Source organism: Gossypium arboreum, chromosome 3, assembly GCF_025698485.1.
Source record: "Gossypium arboreum isolate Shixiya-1 chromosome 3, ASM2569848v2, whole genome shotgun sequence".
NCBI classification, from domain to species: Eukaryota; Viridiplantae; Streptophyta; class Magnoliopsida; order Malvales; family Malvaceae; genus Gossypium; species Gossypium arboreum.
In genome coordinates this window covers 8,445,199-8,468,970 of record NC_069072.1, presented here as the reverse complement: position 1 = coordinate 8,468,970, position 23,772 = coordinate 8,445,199, and the positions used below count along the sequence as shown (strand labels likewise).

At 32.9% G+C, this 23,772-nt stretch overlaps 1 protein-coding gene across 1 annotated transcript; it reads right to left on the bottom strand.

Moving 5' to 3' along the window:
• Positions 1 to 21,339: 21,339 nt before the first annotated feature.
• On the bottom strand, positions 21,340 to 23,303 carry LOC108462084 (uncharacterized mitochondrial protein AtMg00810-like). Its single transcript, XM_017762083.1, has 2 exons — positions 22,801 to 23,303; positions 21,340 to 21,487 (listed from the first exon to the last, which is right to left on the bottom strand). The coding sequence occupies exons 1-2, from the start codon at positions 23,301 to 23,303 to the stop codon at positions 21,340 to 21,342; spliced, it is 651 nt and encodes a 216-aa protein (XP_017617572.1).
• Positions 23,304 to 23,772: the final 469 nt, after the last annotated feature.

Below are 23,772 nucleotides of genomic sequence, written 5' to 3'. Positions count from 1 at the left end.
AATTAAATTGATCAAATTAATTAAAATTAATATGATATTTTTAAAAATTAATTTTCAAGTCAGACAATTGGCCTAATAGGTAATTGAACTAGAAAATTGGACCTGAGATCGTAAATTAGACTCAGGAGCCCAAAATCAAAACCAAGACCCAAAAACTGATCGAATCGGGTCTAGTTTATGAAACCGAGCCGACAGTCCAACCGATGGCTAGACAAGACCGATCAGAACGTCCTAGCCCGAACAGAACCGGTAGAAACCGAACCAGCTCAAGGTGCCGGCAACTGCTAGAACGACATTCTTGTGGCCGAAAAATATCGGCAACAGTGGGTCTTTGGTTGTTTAGCAGTGGAAGAATTACAATCCTATTAAGACTCTACCAGAGAATTTGATTTTAGATTAACTATTCCAAAAATAATATTATTTTAATAAATTTAATATTAAATTTAATTTAATACTTATCTTAATAGTATTTTATTAATTCAATATTAAAGTGATTATCTTAATATTAAATTTAATTTAATATTTATCTTTTAAATAAATATTCTATTAATTTAATAAGATTTAATATTAAATTTAATCTAATATTTATCTTGATGAATATTAGATTAATTTAATATTAAAGTGATTAAGTTTAATCATAGTTAAACTTTCTAAATTCTCTCTATATAAAGAGAGCATTGGATCATTATCTGGACACACTTAAATTCAAGATAAAGTTGTAGAAATAAATTTCTCTAAAAAATTATTTTAGAAAATTTTTAGAGATATTTTTATTTACAATTTGATCCAAAAGTTTAGAGAAATTACGAAATTACCTCACTTGTAATTTTTGTGAAAAATTTTCTAATTCAAAGCGAATCCATACTCGGCATACATGAGCTTAAGGATAGTGAAGAAGGCTACTCGGTTGAAGCATTCATCCTAGATGAATCGAAAAGTGATGCGGTCATTGAGAGCACCAAAAATATCCTATTCCTTGTAAAATAGTAAAAATAACAGTAAAGGGGGAGTAGGGTCGAATCCTTAGGGACCGGATTGTATGAATGCTCGTTTCTTGAAATCCTGGACAATTTCTTGGCCAAGAAAACTTGCGTTCCTAAAAAATTAAAAAAAAAACAAAATTAAGAATTTCGATCTGAAAAAATAAAATAAAAACAAAATTAAGTTGAATTAAAAATTGTGAAATTAAATAAATTGCGAAAATTAAAATGAAGAATATAAAAATAAACAGAGTTGGGAAGAGAGAGAGAGTTTCTTATGTGGCAAGATTCCAGCCTTCGGTTGTCTCGATCCGTCTTGGGTTCGATCCTTGGCTTTTTAAGTAAACCTTCTCGAGCAGGATAAGCCAGTTATAGTGGAAGAGGACGCCTATGACCACCAGCTCCAAGGATTTAGACTTAAATTAGGCGGAACCTAACTTTAGCCAATAATTGCTTTTGTGGGACTATCTTCTACTAGATCATCACTTTCCAACGGCGAATACCACGCCGTTTTGTCTCTTGGATTCGCCAACCTCTGACGCAAAAAGCCAACGAACTGACTGTGTAACCTTCCCAAAAGGTATAAAGCGGTCGTTCCTTACACAAGTTGAAAAGATCACCTATTAAGGGACATGGATGGAAGCGTCAGTCCCGTAATGCGGAGAAGCAATGAATACCTTGTAGAGAAGGCTAAGCACGGATTCTAAGCCTCATGAACCTTTTTGGGGGATTTCGGCAACCTTTAGCTAGATTGGTTTAGTGACTCATGATTTTTGGGAAAGAAATAAATATAATAGAAATGAGATTTTTATTGAAGAAAATAAGGAGAGAACAAAAGACTGAATTTTTGGGAGAGGGAGTGTTTACAGGAAAAAGAGATGTTAAATATATGCCACTCCATCCCCTATTTATAATACTAGAAAACCTAGTCTATTCCTAATTAAATTCTAAAAGATAAATACAAATAAATAAAGATTATTAAAGATAAATGAAAATAAATCATAAAATTAAATTTAAATCAAAATCTTTAATAATTATCCTAATATAATTGAAATTAAAATAGAGTCTTGTGCTATAAAATCTCTTCTTTTGCATTCTTGTCCTTAGGTCTTCCATGTTTGCATTTTCGGCACCACCTTTTTCCCCCTGTCGCATGTTGGCCCAATTCATCTTTAATTTCACGCTTTTCACCCTTAAATTTATTTTTGCCTTCAATTTAATCCCTAAAAGATAAAATAACATAAATAGCCCCAATTAGTAGAATCATACTCAAAATAAATATGCAATTAGCAAATAAAAATATGACGTTCTAGATTATTATCAAATTCCCCCCTACTTAGCCTATGCTTGCCCACAAGTATGGCTCCTGTCCACTGTGAAAATTAGTCCTGCCATGAAAGAAATTCTACTCCAAAGTTTTTTAAAAATTAGTCAAAATTCATACGAAAAATAAAGAGAACCCTTAGCTTGATTTAAGTAAAATTGAAAAAGTGTTCCAATTAACACACACAAAATTAAGATTGACTTGGATTATTTCATGAAAATTAGGTAATTTACCAAACCTATCAAGACACCTTATTTATTTCTCCCTTTAGTCTCCAAATTTTATTAATGCATATTTATTTATTTATTTATTTTTTCTTTTTTTTTTACTTTAATTTCAATTTTATTTATTTACTTTCACTTAGGAAAAATATTGAACCTTTTGACTCAAAGAGAGATGATAGCCAAGCATCCCACCCCGGTTACTCAGCCCAACACATTCCTAATTTTTATTTTCTTAAGAACATATCAAACATTTTGACGGGAAGAGAGATGACAGCCAAGTACCTGACCCCGATTACTCAGCCTAACACATTCTTAAAAATTAATTTCGGTTAGCAGAGTTGTACCTAACACGTCACACAACCTTTTGACACAAAGTAGGATGACAACCCAAGCACCTTACCCTGGTTACTCAGCTAGTCAAGTCTTAAGTTGCACTCATAACCACGAAAACATTATTATTATTATTAAACAAAATTTTAATTTTGGAGAACTTAGGAAAAACAATCAAGTGTCAAAAATAAGTTTCAGTAACCACCTTAATAGTCATGAACATATTTTAAGCATGCAATTGTATTAAGTGTCCTCTTTGTATTTAGACTTAATCAAATTTACTAAAAGCAAAATAAGGTTAATTCTATTAATTATAATTATTTTAACTAAAAGAAATAAAACAGTGGAGCTGAAATCTATAAAGCAATTAACTCAGTAGATAAGAATCATGCATGCAAGTCAAACAGTGGCCAAGTCATGGTCAAATTCTTAGGCATGAAAATAGGCAGAATATTCGAAAAAAATAAATGTGGGCAGAAATAAGCACAAGGCAACAACAACAGTAACAAAACAGTAAAAGCAACAGATAAAACGGCAGAAATAATAAGGAATACCTCCCCCTACTTAAAACACATTGTCCTCAATGTGGAAGAAAATAAACAAATAGGTGGAAAAAGTTTAGAAGAACTCCCCGTGTAATTACTGTCGTAAAGGACGGCACATGCGGAGAGGAGGGTGATGGCGCGGTGGTTTCATGTGGAAGGGAAGAAGAAGGCAAAGCAGCGAGGGGTGGCAATAGGGTATGTGACATGTGCGGCGATGGCTTGGCTTCGGGTTCTTACCTTGGTGGCTGAAAATCGATGATGGAGGGGTGAGGAAGAAGGTGCGGCAGCTAATGGGATTTTTGGTGAAAAATGGGTTTATTTTTAGGGTTTGGAGGTGTATAGGAATGGTGTTTGGCTGAAGGGTGAGTGTTTGGAGGCAGGTTTTAGGGAATCTAGGGCAGGAATGCGCTATTCCAGACTAGAATAGGGATGAAATAAGTGCTGTTTCATGCCATTTTTTTTTTGTTTTTCTCATTTTTCTCCCTATTTTTGTGGTAGTGTACCTATATAAAAGAAGAGAAATTAATTACCACTCAAACAAAATAAAGTAATAAAATAAAATAAAATAAAATAAAGTAATGAATAAATAAATAATAAATAAAATAATAAATAATAAATAATAAAATAAAAATAAAGAAAAATAAAAATTGGGTTGCCTCCTAATAAACACTTGTTTAACGTCGCTAGCTTGACGCCTTAATTAGTATTGGGGCTGTTCTAGCTGAATTCTTTCGTTCGTATGGGCTTGGAAATTTTCATTTTTTATCACGTCCACCATATTTGGGTTTGATTGTCCTTGCGCCTCTTTCTTTGGTTTCGTATTTTCCTCAAAGTGGTTAATCCCTTTTAAGTCGACAATGGTCTCATCATTCTCCAAAAATGTGCATTTGAGATGCTCGAAAAGTGGTTTTAATTTCAGATCTAGTGCCTGCACAATAGAATGTAGAAGTTTAGTATCCATAGGAGCCAATAATTTATTAACAAATTCAAAATCATCAAATATCATTTTAGATTTATCTCCATAAGATGACTCAAAAGTTTTTTCTACTGATGAGTCAATTATGTCAACATGGTTTACATCCAAGACTTCACTTGGGTAACTAATAGTGCCATAAAGGTTAAACTTCACGATATCCCCGTCAAACTCCATCGTGAGGGTTCCGCTTCATACATCAATCTTAGTATTTGCAATACTAAGGAAATGTCGCCCCAACAAGATGTTTGAAGACCCAAGAGTGTTATCCTCCTCCATTTTTATCACATAGAAATCTGCAGGGAAGATAAGCCCATTGACTTTGACTAATACGTCTTCGAGGACTCCTTTGGAATGCACAATGAACCTATCTGCTAATTGAATGATAAAACCTATTTTTGTTAAAAAAACTGCTTTAAGTGATTCATAAATAGAAAAAGGCATTACATTTATTGAGGCCCCTAAATCACACATACCCTTCTTAATTCCCAAATGGCCTATTTTGCATAGTATTGCAAACATACCCCTATCTTTGCATTTCGCTGGTATTTTTCGCTGTAACACTGTTGATACATTCTCACAAACACTTACCTTTTCATTACCTGTTAATTTTAGTTTGTTGGTGCAGAGTTCTTTAAGGAACTTGGCATACCGCGAAATTTGTTTGATGGCATCCAACAGTGGTAAATTGATTTCGACTTTTCTGAACGTTTCGAGGATCTCCTTATCTTCTTTACCTTTTCGACACTGATTTAATCGTCCTGGGAATAGAGGTTGGATTTTCGGCAATGGAGGTTTCGCTCGAATCTGTTCGTTATTTTCAGGATTTTCCTGGGCATTTTCTTGGCCAAGATTCCTACCAGGAATTGGTTCCAGTACCTTTCCACTTCACAACGTCACCGCATTTAAGTGTTGTCTTAGATTAGGTTCTGTTTGTGACGGCAGCTTCCCTTGAGAGTTCAATTTCTCAATTGATATGGTCAACTCCCTTATGGATGCCTCAGTTTTCTGTTAGAAATCCTTCGTCTCTCTTTGGAAATTAAGAGTTTGCTGTTGAAAATCAAGGACATTAGCTGTAAATTTATTGACCAAAGTTTTTAGAGAATTACCTAAATCTTGTGGCTGTAGTGGAACTTGATTTTGGTATGGCTGGTTATATCGTGGATTGGCCCCATAATTTAAATTAGGATGGTTTTTCCATCCTGGATTGTAGGTATTAGCGTAGGGGTCATATCGCCTTTGTGGTGGCCTAGGGAAATTTTCCACAATATCTAAATGAGCCATAGTATCATCATACAGGCTGGGACATGCATCAGTTATATGTTCAGGTGTAGCACATATTCCGCATACTCGGATTGGTCTTGCTTTTTCTACAACAAGAGAATTCACAATATTAGTAAGTCTATCAAGTCTATCCTCAACGGAAGAATTACTTAGCTGGTGAACCCTTCTAAGGGGTTCAGAATTGCCTCGAAATTGCTGAGAATTTGTAGCCATCGTGGAGATCAAGTCTCTTGTTTGTTGAGGAGTCATGTTGACCAACACTCCTCCACTAGCAGCGTCTACCATATTCATCTTCATGGGTTTCAGGCCTTCATAAAAGTACTGGAGAAGAGATTGTTCCGTTATATCATGTTGTGGGCAACTTGCACACAACTTCTTAAACCACTTCTAATAGTCGTACAAAGACTCTGCTTCTTTTTGCCTTATTCCAACGATCTCCCTTCTTAACTTAGCTGCACGCGACGCTGGAAAAAACCTGTTGAGAAACAAACAAGAAAGATCAGCCCAATTCGTTACAGATCCAAGAGGTAAATAAATTAACCATTCTCTAGCAGAATCTGCTAAGGAAAAAGGGAAAGCGCGCAATTTGATTTGGTCCTCAGTTACCCTCTGAGGTTTCATACTAAGACAAACCATATGAAACTCTTTCAAATGCTTGTGGGGATTTCCATTTTTCAACCCACGGAAAATTGGCAGTAGTTGAATTAACCCTGACTTTAGTTCGAAATCAGTATCCACAGTAGGATACGCGATGCACAGTGGCAGTTGTTCTGCTGGCGCTTCGGCCAGTTGCCGAATTGTCTGAGCCATAGGTTGAGGTGCTGAATTAGGGTTTTCGTTAACCCTAGCGTTAAGCACTTCTTCTAGGGAATCGACTTCTACTTTTTTGCTTTCAAAAGTTTGAGCAGAGTTTTCGTTAACCCTAGACCCTGCTTCGTTGTCGATTCTGATTTTTGGCGGTAGATTACTTTGAGTCCTAACCACCGTTAACTACTTTTTCCTTAGCTTTGTTTCCTTTCGATTAGCTCTTTCAGTTTTTTCAATTTCCGAATCAAACGCAAAAGTACCTGGAGCAGATTTGGTCATAAGAAACAAAAAACAAGATTAGTACGTTGCCGATCCCCAACAATGGCGCCAAAATTTGATGCGGTCATTGAGAGCACAAAAAATATCCTATTCCCTGTAAAATAGTAAAAATAACAGTAAAGGGGAAGTAGGGTCGAATCTTCAGGGATCACATTATACGAATGCTCGTTTCTTGAAATCCTGGACAATTTCTTGGCCAAGAAAACTTGTGTTCCTGAAAAATTAAAAAAAAAACAAAATTAAGAATTTCGATCTGGAAAAATAAAATAAAAACAGAATTAAGTTGAATTAAAAATTTCAAAATTAAATAAATTGCGAAAATTAAAATGAAGAATATAAAAATAAACAGAGTTGGGAAGAAAAAGAGAGTTTCTTATGTGGTGAGATTCTAGCCTCAGTTTTCTCGATCCGCCTTGGGTTCGATCCTTGGCTTTTTAAGTAACCCTTCTCGAGTAGGATAAGCCAGTTATAGTGGAAGAGGATGCCTACAACCACCAGCTCCAAGGATTTAGACTTAAATTAGGCGGAACTTGACTCTAGCCAATAATTACTTTTGTGGGACTATCTTCTACTAGATCATCACTTCCCAACGGTGAATACCACACCGTTTTGTCTCTTGGATTCGCCAACCTCTGACACAGAAAGCCAACGAACTGACTATACAACCTTCCCAAAACGTACAAAGCGGCCGTTCGTTGCACAAGTTGAAAAGATCACCTATTAAGGGACATGGACGGAAGCGTCAGTCCCGTAATGCAGAGAAGCGATGAATACCTTGTAGAGAAGGCTAAGCACGGATTCTAAGCCTCATGAACCTTTTTGGGGGATTTCGGAAACCTTTGGCAAGATTGGTTTAGTGTCTCATGATTTTTGGGAAAGAAAAAAATATAATAGAAATGTGATTTTTATTGAAGAAAATAAGGAGATAACAAAAGACTGAATTTTTGGGAGAGGGAGTGTTTACAGGAAAAAGAGATGTCAAATATATGCCACTTCATCCCCTATTTATAGTACTAGAAAACCTAGTCTATTCCTAATTAAATTATAAAAGATAAATACAAATAAATAAAGATAGTTAAAGATAAATGAAAATAAATCCTAAAATTAAATCTAAAGAAAAATCCTTAATAATTATCCTAATATAATTGAAATTAAAACAGAGTCTTGTGTTATAAAATCTCTTCTTTTGCATTCTTGTCCCTAGGTCTTCCATGTTTGCATTTTCGGCACCACACTTTTTCCCTCTGTAGCATGTTGGCCCAATTCATCTTTAATTTCACGCTTTTCACCCTTAAATTTACTTTTGCCTTCAATTTAGTCCCTAAAAGATAAAATACCATAAATAGCCCAAATTAGTAGAATCATACTCAAAATAAATATACAATTAGCAAATAAAAATATGACATTCTAGAGTATTATCAAAAGATATAATTTGATTAAGTGTTTATTATTTTAGATATCACAATCAAGTTTTTATTTTGGAAAAAATTAAAACTCTAATTTTTCTTTAAATTTAATTTTTCGCTGCATTTTTTTATCTCGATTTTCCAAGACATTCAAGTGAAAACTACATGAGGCAATATTGCTTAAGGTTTATGTTGTGAGTATACTTTAAAATATGACATATTTCGTTGGCTTAGTTGAACATTAAAAGTTAGGATCTAAAATTTTTGGAAAACCTCCAATGATTGTTCTTTACCCTACTTCATAGAGTCAAAAAAAATATCATTAAAGCCCACCATTTATACCCCGCCGACTATCTTGAAGCTATGTGGTAGGCATTGAGCATACTCAGGAAGAATGAATGTAGAGGTAAATGGAATTCTGCCTCAAACAAATGTAGCAATAAGCACACCTCTCTTTTAAAATCAAACTCTTTGATGTCACTTAAATGTTTTGTCTCGTTAGGAATGATAAACTCAAATTTGAGATTTTCTAGCTCGAGGCCTCTTCTGGCTAATATTCTCCTCATGAAATTAGAATTTGTGTTGTATTTGTAAATGTCCCCTTTAATAGGAATATCCATCGCTCTGAAATTTCTACCCCTTACTCCCTTATTAGATATTTTCCCCTCACTCCTCACATTTCTCCTCCTACCACTTCTATTGATGTTTTAGCCTAGGTATCCCCTTACTCTCACCATATTTTCCCATACTTTTGTCCTATAAATCAATTATCAATTTTTAAACCATCAAAATACTAAAATTATGAACCCTAAATTGAATTTATCCTATTGCCTATTTGAAATCAAAATAAAAAAAAAAGCTTACAATGAAAAAAATAGGAAAAAAATGAAATACTTATTGAAAGAAAACAAAAGCTCTCACTATACAAAAGTTTTTGTAACACTTCGATACCCAACCCAATCGTCAAGTCCGAGCCACAAGGTGTTACGTTCATTGTCAGAGCAATTACAATCAATAATATTCAATTCAACATCATTATACACATTTAAATACAAGTAAATCATGCATATTAAACAATACATAATCATTTACAGGTCTTATACAAGCTTACGAAAGCTCTTTTTCTAACCCGGGCTCGAAATAGGACTAAATTGTAAAATTTTCAAAGTTTTGAGTTAACATCGAGACTTCAGGGTTTCCTCGTCGTGACGCGACTCTCTGACTTAGGTTCATTGTGACCTCTAGGCTACGTCGTCGTAACGTGAACCCTAAGTTGTTTCTTGTCGCGATGTTGGGGGTATATAATCGCGACGTGACAACCTGTAAAAATCAACTTGTTACAAGTTTGATTAACCTGAAATCACACATACTCTATTCCCATACAACCAAATCAACAGTATACCAATTGAAGTCAAGCCAAAATATGCCAAAATGATACTTCAAAATAACATCAACTACCAAATTCTAAAAACCAACCAACTATCTTAGGTACATGCCACATTCACTTTAAAAGGCACATTACAAACTTTTTTAAGTTGTAAAATCGATTCTTAGGTGCTGGAAGGACTTCTCAAATTCCCAAGGTTCACCTATACTAGCTCACGGAGAAACAAACTATACGCTAAGCAATAGAGCTTAGTTGCACATTTACAATTTAAAGTACAACAACATAAACGTTAGAAATATGTGTTCAAGCTAATTCAAGTATGCATGCATATGAAATCTACCAATTCATATCTTAGGTACCAAACTTTTCATCATCAAGGAGTACTAAAGTATGCATTTATCAAATACCATAACAACTTATCCACATTACAACATGTAAGGTTAATTCAACTTATTCATCAATAGCTAATTAATCACTTCATACCAATTTAATGATATCCATGAATCAAGCATTCATTTAGGATTATCTATAACATACCATTATGTTATACTATTCATGTACTATAACATAAAATTCATTCACTTTGTTGTCACTTTATTCAACTTGTTTCTAAATTCTATCGACTTATTTACTTTTGTTTCGACCATTAGGGCTCGACTTCAATTGATTCACATAATTATCAACATGTTTTTCACCATTTCAACACATATAACACAATTGGTTCAATAGCTTCATATACACATTATTTACCAAACTTACAATTTGCAACCCCTATCAACCTGACTCAGACTTGGATAGATACTCGGATCTTCCAACCAACACATCAAACCAGCACTGCAGTGCATCACTGGATAAACCAAAATAGGGTAACTAGCACGTAACATGCATACTGGCATACAAAACACATCCTAGTGCAAAAAAACCATACTAGTCCACGAAGTGCATCTTGGCGCACGAAGCGCATATCTGGCACAGAAGGTGTATCCTAGCACATAAAGTGCATTCTGGCGCATAAACACATAATCTCATATACAAATCAATCCTATGACATGCCAACTATATTCAACTCAATTTGAACAACTAATAGGGTACTAATATTCAACTCATTTACAATTTAGTACAATTACCATTTATTAAGCATATTCACAATCATAATCCAATCAATTAATACATCACATAAGCTTCATATCATTCAATACATTTTCATCCAATCTCATAGAACATATCATATTTCGAGTAATTTATAATATTTTATAACTTATTCGATTTAGTCCCTTATTTCGACAATTTACAATCAAGCTCAATTCAATAGCTTTATTACCATTAGGTACTCACCTTGATATTTCTAGATGTAGTTAATATGAATACACAATCAATTAGCAGAAGCCTAAATCGTAAATGTACAAATCGTGATCTCACATCACTCGTTAACAACTCTTACTTTCCCTTTCTCTCTCAAAAGTTTTGCATAGACGTTAGTTGAATTAAAGGCTAAAAGCTTTAAAAACCTAGCAATGGCGTTAAGCTTCTTCTTTCTCTTATGGTCGGTTGGAGAGGATAATGTTTTATCTCTCCATCCACCAAATTTCATTTTTATACTTAGATTATTGTTTAATTACCTTTAATTAATCATGTTTTAATCTTAAATAACTGTAATTTACTTATTAATCCACAATCAACATTAATTTCTACTAACATGTGTTTAATAATGGTTTAATAACCATTTTTGGCCCTTTAGGTAATTGCAATTAAAGTCCCCAGACCATTTCCTAATTAAAAATCTATAGCGGTTGGACTTTACAATTTAACCCCTTGCCTTAATTAATCGTAATTTTGACTAAAAATACTTATCCAAATTTCAATTTGTCTATAAAATAACTCTATAAATATCCTTATTTAATATTTATAGATTTAGTTTACGAAAATAAGATCCCAAAACTGCATTTTCTGCTACCACTGGAAATTAGGCCGTTATAGCTTTCTCCAACAATAGAGAGAGATGTGAACTAAAGAACACATGCACTTGATAAAATGAAAAAAAATCTCTACAACAAGTGAGAGCCAAATGACGTTTTAACATGACCCTTCCCAACAACTGTTATAATACCTATCGATTTGCTTGACGAATTAGAACTCTACATCCATCGATAATAATAAATTCGAAGGCTGCCATGAGTAAGCCAAACAACATCACTTACTAGTTTCTTACGTGCACACCCTTTCAACTATCCCTTCACTCCATATTCATAGGTGCATGCTACATACAATTGTGAAACGTCCTTCACTAGCATCTTGCCCAAAAAAGGAAGAGGAAAAAAAGAAAGTCGATGATGAGCAAATATTTGTTACCTATTTTGGGTCCTTATTCGCTCACATTTGCATTTTTTTCCTAAGTGATTTTTATTTAGTTTTGAGTCTTTTAGTTGATTTTACAACTAGTTATTGCAAAATAAGTCATTATTTATTTTTAGTGTTTTCAGATTATTTTTAATACTTTTTTGTATACTTTTTGTTTAATAAGTTTTTTCAAGTTCTTTGGTATGCTATTGGAATGAGTTCAAAAGAAGAAAAAACAAGCTAGAAGAAGTGAAGAAAAGAAAAGAGTAGGAAAAAAATAAAAAAGCATGCATTTTGCCTCGGAAGGTCGCAACTTTGGTCATCCTACATAGTAGCTTTAGTGCAATTTTGCACATTAATTCTCCTTTGATTTTTTAGCGATGGCACTTTGGTCTTTTCACCCTATTTCATGGTTTTGTTGAACATTTTCAAAATATTTATAATATTCCAATAGTTATAATTGAAAAGTTACAAATGGTCCAAAAGTTATGTCACTTGGTTATTAACCAAGAGTTGTCACTACTCATGGTGATGAGTTATGTATCTTATTACCAAAAGTTATGGATAAGCCATAAAAGTAACATGTTTTTAATCCCATTCTTAATGTGTTTTTGGATGATTAATTATATGAATTAGTGAATTCGATGCTCCTAATCTTTTAAATTCATGTTTCTATACTTAGGTGAGCATAGGGGAGCGAAAAACGAGCCAAAATCGAGTAAAAAGAACTGTTTCCACACACCCATGTGAGCCACAAGGGCTGGCCACATGCCCATGTGCCAGTCCGTGTCGATTTCGCACCCTGTTTCCCTGTTACGCAAAAAAAAAAACCCAATTTTTAGGGTTTCTGAGCATTCTAAAGTCTATAAATGCACACTAGAAAAGGACCTAAAGGGGGACGCATAGTAGAACGTAGAAAAGACTCGAAAAACACCGACGGACTCAAATCAGAAGCAGGATCTCATTCAAGACTGAAGATCTCCATTCAATTTCTTTAGAAGTTTTTTTTGGGTTTCTTTATGTTTTTTTGTTTTCCTATTTTTGAGATGTTTTCCTTTCTAAGTATGAATTAAATTTCCTAGATACCTAGGGAAGATGAAACTTATGACAGATCTTATTATTTGATTTTTTTGAAGTACATGATAAATATTTGTTCTTGATTTCAATTATGTTTGCTTACCTTCATGTTTAATGTTTTTAGGATATTAATTCATGATTGATGTGGCTATTCAGTGGAGCAATAGTCCCTGTTTAAGAGTAGATCTAGCATAATTGAGTGGAGTTACATGCAATCCTAGAAATAGGATCACATAAATCTACTGGATTAGAGTAAAATTTAATAGGGGAATCCATAGATCGAGTTAATGCAACGATAAGGGTTTTAATTAGAAAGAGATTTCAATTAATCAACCTAGAGTCAGTTATTTTTACTCTCGAAAGAGATATTAATATAATTTAGGGATTTCTACGGATCAAGTCAAATGAATAAATCGTTTAATTCAGAGTTAGAATAATAAGTGAAGTCTAGGTGGATTCTTTCCTGGGTATTGTCTTTCTCATAAGTTTTCTTTGATTATTTTCCCAATTCGCTCTTTGTCGCTTAGTAATTAGTTTAGTTTAATTTTAGATTAAAAACAACCCTTAAATTTATAGGCTAGATAATAAGAAGATAGTAATTACTAGTACTTTTAGTCCTCGTGGATACGATATTCCCGACTCACCGTAGCTATACTACCATTCGATAGGTGCTCTTGCCTTTTTCGTATTTTAGTTAGTTCGTGACATCATCAGTTATATCACTTAATTAATAGCAAAAAGTCATAATTACTCAAACTGATACCTATTGAACATTTATATTGATAAAATATGTGACTATCCATTCAGATAGTTATGTCTCTATAAAGAGACAAAAGGACTCCTATAAATAGGAGCGAACTTTCATTTGTGTGATACACTAAAAAAATAAAAACATTTGTTTCTTTTGATTCTCCTCCATCTTTTATTATTTTTAAATTGTTCTATTGTTTATAGAAATTGATATTCTTACTACACTTTCCTCAATATTCAGTGGACTATTTCTGCCAGTACAAAATATAAACATTTATTGGGCTTCATTGTATCCTTGAGGTTCATTTGTCAGTAACTCTTTTGCAAAAATATAGGTGAGGGTGAATAAAACCTTAAAAAAAGTGGTATTGATACACGCATTAAAGTATTCATTAATTTCTCACAAGTTTATTTTATCTCCACACACCAACAAGTTTTACCTTAGGAAAGCCTTTTATAAGGTAGAAACTTAAGTTTTTCAGAAAAAGAGACATCAATTTAGATTATAAACAATTCTAAAGTTTATTTTTCTTGTCTTTCATAGTTTCTAGTCGTCGTAATATTCAACTTTCGATTTGCTTGTGGAGTATAACAACCCATTAGAGATTTAACTATTATTAAGTTTTAAGTTTTATTGTTTCTATTTTGTTACATTTCATCTCAATATCTTGTATGTTGCTTGACAATTCACAATGTGCTAAATTGTTTATGTGGTTGGTAGATCTGTAGGTTAATGACTTAGTAATTAAGATAGGATTAACATTTGATTTAGAAAACATAGTTCCTGTTTAAAAATTTTTAACTTGTGCACTTATGTTAATTCAGGTGACACACAAGTTAACAAAAATTTTAAAGAATTCTACGCTAATGATATTGTTAGGAGGTTACCCAAGATTGATTTTAGGGAAAGCAACCAACTAAGAACTACATTGCACTCAAATTTAGGTGAATTGTTAAACCAATTAGTGGCATTGGGAAGATGCAATTATGGCACTTCTACTTTTTAGCACTTGGCTTAAATTTGGAGGCGCATCTATATAATCGATTCTAGATTAGGATTAATCTAGTATAGGTTATTAATTGTCATTAACTAAATGTGACCGTAGGCCATAACATTAGTGAACTGAGGTTGAATATTCAAAATAGCATTTTATTATTTTGTTTACTTTATTTGTATCCATTGTACACATTTTTCATATTTCTTTATCTTATTATCTCCTAACTTAAGTTAGTAATTTAGTGAGGTAGTGGGTCAAGTTAGTTAATTGAAGTCAATTGCACACTTTCCTGTGGGTTCGATTCTTAAAATGTTTCCTTGTAGATTTATTTTATTGTAATTATTACTTGACAACGATATTGTGCATTTGCAGTTATCAAAATAGTGAAAACAAAACTACCTAACTCATGGATTTAGAAAGGAACTGTCCTTGGGAGAGACGTCTCAAATTAAGGAAAAGATATCCAAATCTGAAGTGGCAATGACTACTAGGTCAACCCAAATCCCAACGGACCTCACCTGGATCTTGCCAAGTCTAACATGTTAGCATCCAATGCAGAAGACCGCCTTGATTCCAACAAAAAGAGATGGAACACATGCAAAGTTATGGAAATCCTTGGTGACAAGAATATTGTTGAGCTCACAAGTAGGCCCATCTCTATCTAAGGAGGTAGGAATAGAATTGTTTAGCATCACGATTATAATGGCAATTTCTCAATAAAGAACGCTTATCGCCACCTTTAGAGATCTCGTCACCAAAGCCAACCTTCACAGGTCTGCAACAAAGTAACTTGGAATAATGTTTAGAAACTACACCTCTCCTTCAAGTTGGTTTTATTCTTCTAGAAAAGGTGTAACAATTTCCTAAAAGTAAAGGAGTCTCTTTTGAAAAAAAAATTCATATTAATGGTGACTACCCACTATGTCGTAGAAAAAGGGAATCTATAAAACATCTCTTTCTTTTATGATTTCTCCATAGTGATCTAGTTTGGCATCCTTTCTTACTCTTAAAATTGGTTCATGAAGCTCACATCCATTTCTTCCTAGATCTTTCAGTGGCTTTAAGTTCACAATATCACCTTTCATGGAGTAAGAAACTTCTATACAACCTTCACTTGTGCACTCTAGATAATATGGAAATCAAGGAACTAGTTTGTCTTCAACATCTTGCCCAACCCAATCGACATGGGCAAATTGAAAAAAAAATTGAGGTGTTGAAATTAAGTTGAATATTTTTACAATAGTAAAAATGTAATTTCACAATTTTAATAGCCTATATCTTTATAATTTTCAAAAGATTAAATCAATTTTTATCATGTTAGGGGTCAAAGTGTAACACCCCCTACCCGTATCCGTCGCTGGAATAGAGTACGAGGCATTACCGAAGAGTAAAAAAACACTTACAGATAATTTAAATATATTTTCATAACAACTTGTCTCGATTTCATACTATTTCATATTTAAGCTTTACTCACCAAAGTATTTGAAATATCATCTTTATGTAAATAGCACACATGACGTACATATTTCCATAGTTAAGAATGAACACATTTATCAAACATATTCCACATTCATATATCAATGTCTTACATTTCCATATATCAATAACCGTCATTTTTCTTGTTTTTCAGATAATTATGTGTAACCATTGATAAGCATGTAATTCACTGTTTCTTCCTGTCAATCACAATTTCAAATGACAAATTCGTGTGAATTAGCTCAACCTCATTAGGTGTTTAAATTCTGTCACTTTGATTCACATACTCATAATTTACTAACATATCTTGTCAAACACAATCTCTGAATGATAAAATCACATAATTGAGCTCAATAATAATAATGATAACATTACTTACATTTATTTTTCCATATGTTACATTTACGACTTACCAACTTGTCCATCCAAGGAACAGCTTACGGATTTGAGTACATCGTGATCTCAAGCCCGAATCTAATCAAGCACATAAGTGCTAAGCGGAAGTCTGCTAAATCAAGCACATAAGTGCTAAACGAAGCTTAGAAATCAAGCTCATCGAGTGAATGAAACCCCAAAAGGGTTAACTGAAACTCATATGAGTTAACGGAAGCTCGTAAGAGCTAAACGGAAAGCAAACACGAGAATTCGCAACAAATGCTGAATCTCGGTTTACTTGGGTAATTTACCGTCAATTCATATTTTTCACTGAAAGATTGTACTCATTTCCTGCGTTCCGTTCCTCTGAAATTCTCAGTTTAATTTCATAACTTTTGTACATAATTTACTTATTTTCAACAATTAACATACATAAATATTAATCACCATTCATAAAATAATATTGAAATTTAATAATATTAACAAATGGTCACTAAATTTAGTTATATAAACTCACAAGTTCGATTTTTATTATAGCGATAATCATAATTTCATAATAAATATTCCAAATAAAACATTATATCGTTTCTAATTCAACACTTATCGATTATAATCGGGCATGTAATCAATTTATACACGATTCATTCATATATTTTTGTATATTTTCCTCCTCCTCCTCTCCATCCACATCCTTAGTATAAACAACACACTTGTAAGTAACATTATCTATAATTTTCACTATCTATTTATGTGAATATTCAAGCTGTCCATCTGGGTCATAGTCACTAAATTATTTTTATCTTGAGCTACAGAACTCCAAATTAAGATCCATAAATTTTCCTAGAAACTAGATTCACATATCTTCTTACCATAAAATTTTTATAATTTTTGGTTGGGCCAATTAATACATTTTATTCATTGAAGTCTCCCCTGCTCTGTCTGTCTGACAGCTCAGACCCTTCTTCACTAAAATTAATTATCTTCTCGCACAAGATTCAATGATGTCCTCGTTTATTTCTCTTGAAAATAGACTCATTCAGGATTCTAAACATATAAATCATTCTGACCTTGTCTCACAAAAGTTAATGTATCTCATGATTTAAAATTCCATTGCTTACATAATTTCTTTTATAAGAAACTAGACTCAATAAGCTTTAATTTCATATTTTATTCATCCTCTAATTCCATTTCTACAATTTTTGGTGATTTTTCAAAGTTAGACTACTGCTGCTGTTCAAAACAGTTTTAGTGCAAAATGTTGATTTCCATTTTGCCCCAAATTTCATAATTCATACAATTCAGTCCTTGCTCAATTAACCCCTCAATTAAGATAATTTTCTAAATTAATACTTTTCTTAAACATTATAAGTTATTTCATAACTATTTAAATTCAGAATTTCCACATAAAACTCTAACTTCAAACTCTTTTACAATTAGGTCCCAAACATTCACTTTCTATTCAATTCTTACAATAAAATCAACATATAAACAATTTAAAACTCTAATTCCATGCCAAATCATCATATACTTCCAGCACATATGTATATAAACTTTCAATTTCTTTCATAGAATCAAAAACTAATGAATTCAACAAGTGGACCTAGTTGTAAAAGTCACAAAAACACAAAAATTTCAAGAAATAATAAAGAATTGAACTTACTTGGAGTAAAAATATGAAAAACCAGCTTAATAGAACTCCTCCATGGCGTTTTTCTGATGAGAATGCAGAAAAATAAAGAGAAATCTAGATAATTCCACTTTAGTCCTAGTTTTATTAAGTAAATTTTGCAATTTTCCAATTTTACCCTTAATTCTCCTTATTTTCTTGCTGATTTCATGCCCTTGCCGTCCAGCCCAAATAAACCTTGGGTCTATTTTCCTTTTAAACCCTCTTTCTTTTATCAATTAAGCTATTTAATCATTTCCCACAATTTTGCATTTAATACAATTTAGTCCTTTTTGTTCAATTAACTATCAGAACTTTAAAATTTCTTGACGAAACTTTAATACTAACATATTAACACTCCATAAATATTTATAAAAATATTTATGGCTTGATTTAAAATTATCGAGGTCTCGATATCTCATTTTCGATTCTAATTATTTTAATATTTATTTTTAGTACACTATTCACTATTTTCAAAAAAAAATTTCCTAACTTCACATTTAATTTATACTCACTAAATTAATAATATTTCCTACTCATTTGTCAGATTTAGTGATCTCGAATCACTATTCCGACACCACTGAAAATTAGGCTGTTACACAAAGTGCAATTTTACTATTACTAATATAATTTCTTATAAATTATAAAGGGACTAAAAACGAAATTTTCATTTTACGAGGGGTCAAGGCCCCGTGCCATCCCCTGGCTCCGCCACTACGTCTAATATTTCTTTTTAATCGCCATTATCTATTTATCTTTTAATTTTTATTTGCCGTGTACCAAAAAGAAAATTTTAAAAATCACCATATATTTTGTGTACAAGGGACTAATTTAATTTGGGAAAAGAAAAGAAACTGCATAGAAGGCTCGTAAAATTGGGTGAAGAATATTAGATTATAATGAGGATGAAAACAATACATATAATAGATAATTAATCCACAATTATAATCGTAAACTCTTTTAAAATAATAATAAGAAATAACAGAAGCCTTATTAACTACTGCACCTACAAATTCTAGTTACCTTCAACGTGTCATTTTAATCTTTCCTTAATTAGTTTCCATAATTTCAAGCTCACCCACCCCTCCTCTTAAATCTGATCCACGCATTGCCAATCAAACTTGCTTTTTACTATCCACTTACTGCAACTTTACTTGAATTGAATTTGGATAAAATGGTTTTTAGAGCAACAATATACATTGGCCTTCCTTATATTATTTGTTGTTGATTTTGACATGGTAAGATGAAATTGTGTTGCAGGGTTATAGGAAATCAATGATCACTCAATTGGAAACTAAGAGCCCGAAAAATTATTTGCATCATCCACGAAAGGAGGTGTTGAGTTTTTAAGTAAAAAAAAAAGATAAAAAAATAAATAAAATTGTGTTGAAAGATGAAAAACAGAAGCAAAAATCGGATGTTGAAAGAGAGAAGAAATTAACTTTTCTCACATACTTTTTCCAGCAAAAATAACTTGTACATATATGGTTCTATTACATTGGAAGAAAATAAACTTTGCTTGTGCAAGTGAACAAGCTGTAAAATCATCTTAATGATAACCTAGAACCTATCTAGAAACTGCTAAGTACTTGGCTAACCTTAGCTTATCAAAAAGTTGATGTCAAATCAAATACAGGTCACATGTTACAAAAAAGTACCTCATCTAGATTACTTGCATGCTGCTACATTTCATCCGAATTACTTGCATGCTGTTGTTTGTAGTGACCTTTTTAACACTCTTCCTTGGCTACAAAGCAGCAGACTTTAATTTCCTTCTTCAAATACTCGAACCTTGTGGCAACCAATGGCTTGGTTAAAATATCTGTGAGCTGAACCTCCGAGCAGCAATTGACCAAGTTGATTTCCTTTGATAACTCTACCTCCCTGATAAACCATAAAAGTAGCACATTTTAATCCCATGTTTAGCATGTTTTTGGATGATTTATTATTTAATTTAGTGAATTTGATGCTCTTAATCTTTTAATTTCATGTTTTATACTTAAGAGAGCATAGGGGAACAAAAGGAGCAGAAAATGGGCCAAAAACGGACAAAACGGGTTGATTTAAAGATCCACGCGGCCAAAACCATTTCCACACGGGCTAGCCACACGCCCATGTGGCAGCCCGTGTCGACGTCACTCCTTATTTCCCAAAAATATGGAAAAAAACCAATTTTTAGGGTTTCTGAGCATTCTAAAGTCTAAATAAATACACTAGAAGTAGACCTAAAAGGGGCACACGGAGTAGAAAGCAGAAATTACTCAAAAAAAAAGCCGTTGGAATCATCTCGAAAGCAGATCCACTTCAAGATTGAATATTTCCATTCAAATATCTCTCGAAGTTTATTTAGGTTTTTTATGACTTGTTGTTTTTCTAAATTTGAGATGTTTTCCTTTTACATATAAACTAAACTCCCTAAATACCTAGGGAGGATGAAACCTACGATGGATCTTATTATTTAATTATCTGAATTACACGATAAATACTTATTCTTGTTCTTAATTATGTGTTCTTAATCTTTGCCTTAATATTTTCAGGATGTTAATCCAAGTTTGATGTGCTTATTCAGTGGAGAAAAAGTCACTGTTTAAGGGTAGATCTAGTATAATTGAGTGGAGTTGATTGCAATCCTAGAAATAGGACGACATAAATCTGCCGAATTAGAGTCAAATCTAATAGGGGAATCCATAGATTGAGTTAATGTGACGATAGGGGTTTTAATTAGAAAGATATTTCAATTAATCAACCTAAAGTTAGTTGTTCGCAGTCTCGAAAGAGATATTAACATAATTTAGGGATTTCTATGGATCAAGACAAGTGAATAAATCATTTGATTCAGAGTCAGAATAATAAGTGAAGTCTAGGTAGATTCTTTCCTAGGTATTGTCTCTCTAATTGTTTTTCTTAAGATTTTCCCAATTCAATCTTTGTCGCGTCATAGTTAATTAGTTTAATTTTAGATTAAAACACGTCCTTTAATTATTAGGCTAAATAATAGAAAGATAGTTATTACTAGTACTTTTAGTCCTCGTGGATACAATATTCCGGACTCACCATAGCTATACTATTATTCAATAGGTGTGCTTGCCTTTCTCAAAATATTAGTTAGTTTTGTAATCCATCACTCCCTCACAAAATGATACTTGATCTTGAAATGCTTAGTCTTGCCATGAAACACAGGATTTTTGGCAATTGCAACAGCTGATTGATTGTCAACTTTGATCTCTGTTGCTTCCACTTGCTCAGCATTCAAATCACTTAAAAGTTTCCTAAGCCAAATAGCTTGATTAAAAATAGTAGCAGCTGCAATATACTCTGCCTTTGTAGTGGATTGAGCTATTTTCTATTGCTTCTTAGAACTCCAACTAAAAATTCCTGTGTAACACCCCTACCCGTATTCGTCGCTAGAATAGGGTACGAGGTATTACAGGAGTTTACCGAATTAATTTTTTCATTATTATGAGTTAAATACTATTCATTTACCGAATCATGTTATGACGTCCCTTAGATGGGCTTCCGAAACCTAAAACATACATCAGGACCAAATCGGGATTAAATAAAAACCATAGGAAATTTTTCACAAAACCCCAATTTTTTTTTTTATGAATTCAATATAACACCTTTATAGATATCTAACCTTCCCTGCAAATTTTAAATCGAGACCAATCCAAAACAACCAATCCAATTCAACATATTTTCAAAATAGATTCATGCATATCCATAAGATAACCTCATCACATACCAATACCAGGATTTGTTAGCCATACCAATGGCTAACTTTACATTCATTTCACATTAACATTTACTTTATTAACCTATACATGCCATTGATTTCCAAAATAAAGTTTCTTGATATACCAAAATGTTGAGGTTGATAGTGTGATGTGTCTCCGACCAAATCCGACCTCTGAGCTCTTAATACTTAATACTTGTTCGTATACAAAAATCTACTAATCCCGAACTCTTTTTTTTCCTTGATCTAGCTTCGTATTTGAATTTTCTGGATTTAGTGCAAAAATTATGAAATACCAGCTTAAAGAACCCCTCCTATGGCGTTTTGGCTGATGAGAATGAAGAGAAATCACAAGAAATCTAGATATTTCCATATTAGTCCTAATTTTATTTAGTTAATTGTGCAATATTCCAATTTTGCCCTTAAATCATCCATTTTCTTGCTAATTTCATGCCCTTTCCGTCTAGCCCAAATAAGATTTGGGTCTAATTACCTTTTAAATCCTTTGTCATTAAAACTTAAGCTATTTAACCATCCCAACCACTTTTACACATTTTCCAATTTAGTCCTTTTCATTTAATTGACTACCCAAACATTAAAATTTCCTAACAAAATTTTAATACCATATTACTAACATTTCATAAATATTTATAAAAATATTTCTGACTCGGTTTTATGAGATCAAGGTCTCGATACCTTGTTTTTATCCAATTTTTTCAATAATTTCTTTTTTCTAACTAACCACTATTTTCATACGATTTTCCTATCATATCAATATTCATGCAAAAATATTAAAATAAATTTCTCTTTAAATCAGATTTTTGTTTATGAAACCACTATTTTGATAACCTTGAATTTAGGCCATTACATCCTGAACCTAGAGTGAAGAAGTAGCTCGATGTGCTCTTCGTATCATCAACTGAACCAGCCCAATCACTATCTGAATAGCCAACCAGCTTAAGTTCTTCAGCTCTCTCAAATTTCATACCATAGCCTAAGGTCCTTTTGACGTACCTTAAGACTATTTTAGCAGCCTTAAAATGAGCTACATTACAACAATGCATGAACCACGATAGAAGGCTGACTGCATACATAATGTCTGGCTTTGTTGCTGTCAAGTAGAGTAGGCAACCAATCAGACTTCTATAGCTTTTCTCATCCACTCGATCATGATCACTATTGCTTGAGAGTTTTTCTCCTAAAGCTATAGGAGTGCTAGCAGATTTGCAGTTTGCCATGCAAAATTTGCTTAGAACCTCCAATGCAAAAGCTCTGTGGCTTATGAAAATACCATGCTCATTCTGATTCACTTTCATACCAAGAAAGTAGGTCATCAAGCCTAAATCAGTCATCTCGAAAGACTCTTGCATCTGCTTCTTAAACTTTTCAATCAATTCACTTTTACAACCAGTAATCAATAAGTCATCCACATAAAATGAACAAATCAACAAATTTTCATTCTCTGCCTTCTTCACATAGAGTGTAGGTTCACTAATACTCTTGATACGAGTAACTCAGCCCAATTCAAAGGCCATAATAGAGATGAGTTTAGTTTTCCTCAAGGCCCAATTACGAGATCCAAATCCAAACAAATAAAGTCAAAACTCAACTTAGTGGTTCAAGACTTTATCACGAAAAAAATTCAAGAAGAAGAGTTGAAGTTTCAAGACAATAAATTCTGGAGTAATGATGAATTAGAAGAGACTAATTATGTTTGTGGGCCTAAACTCTCAATCTATGACGACAAGCCCATGTGGAAAATGCTAACAAGCTTAAGCATTTCACTTCAAGAACCCCAATTGATCTTACAAGCTTAGACAT